Here is a 4,710-nt window from a genome sequence, read left to right on the forward strand (position 1 = left end):
CTTTGTGCTTGTGTGGGAAGAATTAGAACAGATAATTTTTTCTTTGTGTGAAGTTGGGTTGGCAGGTCACGGGATAGTCAGTGATGTTCAGAAGAAGGATGCAGGAAGTTGTTGGACATGGAGATTCAGAGATAAAGTGAAACATGTTTCGATTTATGGAAAATGCATATTCAGGATGTTAAAGGTGAAACAGATATGTGGGATCATTTCACAGTCATTAATAGAGCTCCTGTCATCTACCAGGTGCTGTTCTAAGCAGTGGAGATATAACAGTTTGAAAAAAAAAAAAAGCTCCTACTGTCATAGAGTTTGTTTGCTATACAGCCAATTCTCATTCTTGGAAAAAATTGACAAGTATTAGTAAGACTTGGCAAAAATACTTTCCAATGAGAAGAAGATTTTATTCTGATGCAAGTAACCAAGGCTTGTGGGGAGTTTCTTAGAACTTCCATCCTGGATACATTTTGAATTAGGAGCTAACCAACCAGTCTAAGTCCATAACAGATGGGTGGAAGGGAGGGTCTTTTGCAAAAAAGTCTTAAGGTTTATTTTTCAGTAGTCTGGTAGTTGGTGAAATGTTCAACACCTACTGTATATGCTAGAGGCTGGGAATATCGAAGTGAATAAAGCGCAATCCGTTTACTTCAAGTCCCTTCATTTCAAAATGTTGTGGGCATTTGTGGGAAGGAATAGATATTGGAGAACAAAAGGTTGACTCTATACTCTTGTTAGGTGGTTTTTGTAGCAGTAACAGATGAGAGAAGATGGTGTCACTTTGATGACTAAGGTGTGACTGACCCAAGCCATGCTCTCTCCAATAGCCTCGTATACATGAAAAAGTTGCGTAACTGAAAAAGAACATAGAAGAAGAATTGATGCATTTTGACTGTGGTGTTGGCAAAGAATATTAAGTATAGTGTGGACTGCCAAATGAATGAACAAGTCAGTCTTAGAAGAAATACAACCAGAACGTTTCTTGGGAGCAAGAATGGTGAGATTTTGACTGACTTACTTTGGATACATCGTCAGGAAAAACCAACAGCTAGAAAAGGACATCATCTTTTGTAAAGTAGGGGCCAACAAAAATGAGGGGCATCCTCAGTGAGGTAGATTGACACAATAGCTTCAACAACGGGCTCAAACATACCAACAAGGACTGGGCAATGTTTCCTTCTGTTACACAAAATGTTATTGAGAGTTGGAGCCAATTCATAACAGCAACAACAAAAAAGAGAATAGAGTCTGGAAAAAACTGGTAAACTCAATGTTTAAGGATTAGACAGAAGAAAAGAAAAAAAAATGAACAAGAGAAGAGGGAAAGATTAAAATATTGTTAAGGAAAAGGGTATTTGGTGTGGAAGCCAGAGGTCAGTATTGCTGAAGAGGTGAGAGAGTTTTCATGTGATGAAAATTAAGGAGTTGAGAGATGTGTGGAGGAAGAGTCTTATGAACAGAAAAATCAACATGAATATTAATGAAGAATCAAAAAAAGAAGCTCCTCATTTTCTCAGTAAGCTGGCAGCAGGGTTGTATTTAGTGAGATTTGTGGGTGTGGAAAGGACCTGGAAGGTATATTCTAGAGCACTGCTCTCCAAAAGAACTTTCTGCTATGATGGAATTATAATGTATCTACATTGCCTAATATGGTAGCCATCAGTCACTTACAGTAATTGAGCACTTAAGAAGTGTATTCTGTGAGTGAGAAACCAATTTTTTAATTTTATTTAATTTTAATAAATACACATTTAAACTTAAATAGCCACATGTGGCTCATGGGAACTGTATCAGACAACATAGTTCTAGAGAAAGTGTAGAGGTTCTATGATTAATTGAGAATGGCAGGCACTCAAATCTGAGATTTCAGAACAGAAATGACTGGGACTTTGGTTTGATTGGCATGTAGGATGGTGCCAGTGTATGTTTGACAGAAATATAGTAAACATATTTTTACTTCTTTTATCAAGGTAATCCTGACATCACTAAGAACACAGAAAATACTACCTCTTCTCCATTTCTTTCTGAATGCTGTCTTGTAGTATGAATCCTATTGAGTATTCTATTTATTCAATGAGACTCCAAGTTCCTTGAGTGCAGGAGACATGGACTATGTTTCTCCATGTCTATGAGGACTCCTAACTTATTTTAAATAGGGTTTAGGAATGCAAAAAAAGAGCTAATCCACCCAGGTGGGCTATCAGAGCTTGAATTCTGTAATTTTATGTGCCTGGAAGGTGTACATAGAAGGTGAAGGAACCCTGTGAAAATCAACAAGGAGAATTTCCAGAAGCCATGTCAGTCTCCAATATCACAGCAACCCATCCGGCTGCCTTCCTGTTGGTAGGGATTCCAGGTTTGGAGCACCTGCACATCTGGATCTCCATTCCCTTCTGCTTTGCCTATACACTGGCTCTGCTGGGCAACTGCACCCTGCTCTTCATCATCCGCTCTTATGCAGCCCTCCATGAGCCCATGCACCTCTTCCTGGCCATGTTGGCAGCCATTGACCTGGTCCTGTCCTCTACAACACTGCCCAAAATGCTTGCCATATTCTGGTTCAGGGATAGGAAGATCAACTTCGATGCCTGCCTGGTTCAGATGTTCTTTCTTCACTCTTTCTCCATCATGGAGTCAGCAGTGCTCCTGGCCATGGCCTGTGATCACTATATGGCCATCTGCAAGCCCCTGCACTACACCATGGTGCTGACTGGGCACCTAATCACCAGGATTGGCATGGCTGCTGTACTCCGAGCTGTGACACTAATGACCCCACTCCCTTTCCTGCTCAAACGCTTCCACTATTGCCGAGGCCCAGTGATTGCCCACTGCTACTGTGAACACATGGCTGTGGTAAGGCTGGCCTGTGGAGACACACGCTTCACCAATATCTATGGCATTGCTGTGGCCATGTTTATTGTGGTATTGGATCTGCTGTTTGTTATCCTATCTTACATCTTTATCCTTCAGGCAGTTCTACAGCTTGCTTCTCAGAAGGCTCATTATAAGGCATTTGGGACATGTGTCTCTCACATAGGTGCCATTCTAGCCTTCTACACACCTGTGGTCATCTCCTCAGTCATGCATCATGTGGCCTGCCGGGCTCCTCCCCATGTCCACATTCTTCTTGCTAACTTCTATCTGCTTTTCCCACCCATGGTCAACCCTATCATCTGTGGCGTCAAGACGAAGCAGATTTGTGAGCAAGTCATAGGACTATTCCTAGGAAAGGATGTGTAAATGGAGGGCATGGGATGTGTGGAGCCATATAGGACAGTTCCAATGTTGCATAATAGCAAGTGGAGGGTTGCCAGAATCTCCATGTTTACTTATTTCCCAGTATAATGAAAAAAATAAATGGTGTCCTGAAACTCACAATTTTCTAATCAGGACTCACAGGTCTGTGTCCCCTCATAGCCTCTGGACTCGAGTCGGTGATTTTGCTGTCTCTTTACAGAACCCTCCCTCTTGTCAGATTCTTGACCCAATATCTTCTGGCGAGCTCACCTAGAGACACAAAAATATTTCCAAGTTCATTTATTTAAGAGAAGACTGTGAGAATCTGAGTTTCTATCCCAAGTAACTGGGAACTTGGTGAACTACCCACTCACCACCTGAGAGAGGACCAGCATTATATCTGATGCAGGAATCTCTTCTTAGTCACTCTGACAGGTGATGTTCAACTTTTGTCTAAACACTCCTGTGTTGGGGAGTTTACAACCTTCCAGTGCTACCGATTCCAAGTCAGACAACTCTGCTTGTTGGAAAGTTATTTCTTCACTTGAACCAACCTACAGATTTTTTTATTTCTCCTTTTGACCTCTCCATGTTCACGGCTAATCCTTCTCATTAAACACTTTGAATAAGACATGTCCTTGACATCTCTTTGTACATCATACAACTCTTTTTTTGCACATAGACATATTTTATATCTTCTACAAGGATGTGAGTTCCTCATTTACTAATTCTCCACTAAATATTGAGCATTAAGAATGTGCTAATTCCTTGCTCAGTACAGGTGATACACAGGCTGCTAAAGCAGGGATGCCACACTTATGTTTCTGTTCTGAGACAGAGAAAGAAATGATAATCATAGTGCATTGTGATCTCTGAACTTCCCACCCAGGGGCCCAGCATAGTGGAAGAAATGTGATGGAAAAGCAAATGGGAGATGGGAATATTGACATGTGTTTTTCTCTTTCTCATGCAAAGCCAGATACTAGAGAATTCTTAATGTTAATGCTGACAAGTGCAGCTTTACTGCTCACACAAGCCCTCATACACCATCTTCCACAAGTGCATTCTTCTACATTTATCTTGTGACCTTTTTGTTTCCCCAGAGACTAATGTTTATGTTATAAACTTATGTCTACATCCATATGTACATCTATATCACCTCTCTATTTTATTTAGCCTTGAAAGATGATCTCTAAGCCCATGTCAGCTGGGCTGTAGAAATTTGGGAGTTGTGGAAGCTTAGGAGGCGAAGGGAGTGGCAAGAACCTAAAGTTCTCCTTTCCCTTGTTTCCCACCTTTGTTCTCATGATTTTCTCTGACACCAACACAAATACTCCAGGGTAATGATACTCTACTTCTAGCTCCTTTGTAGTCACAATCCCTTGCTTGTTTCTTCTGTGCATAGCTGGGGCAGGTTGGAAGCTTATAAAGCCTTTACATACTCACAACATATAAGCACAGTTGTTAGCTACCGTCTAG

General features: G+C 41.1%; 1 protein-coding gene across 1 annotated transcript; it reads left to right on the forward strand.

The window, feature by feature from the left end:
- Positions 1 to 862: 862 nt before the first annotated feature.
- LOC100654857 (olfactory receptor 52K2-like) lies at positions 863 to 4,322 on the forward strand. Its single transcript, XM_064288579.1, has one exon. The coding sequence runs from the start codon at positions 2,290 to 2,292 to the stop codon at positions 3,232 to 3,234; it is 945 nt and encodes a 314-aa protein (XP_064144649.1). The 5' UTR covers positions 863 to 2,289; the 3' UTR covers positions 3,235 to 4,322.
- The last annotated feature ends 388 nt before the right edge of the window (positions 4,323 to 4,710 follow it).

The sequence above is a fragment of the Loxodonta africana genome, chromosome 7 (genome assembly GCF_030014295.1).
Source record: "Loxodonta africana isolate mLoxAfr1 chromosome 7, mLoxAfr1.hap2, whole genome shotgun sequence".
NCBI classification, from domain to species: domain Eukaryota; kingdom Metazoa; phylum Chordata; class Mammalia; order Proboscidea; family Elephantidae; genus Loxodonta; species Loxodonta africana.

What these genes read in the sequence shown, in the direction of transcription:
- LOC100654857 (XM_064288579.1), top strand. Translation starts at nt 2,290, where the DNA reads ATGTCAGTCTCCAATATCACAGCAACCCATCCGGCTGCCTTCCTGTTG.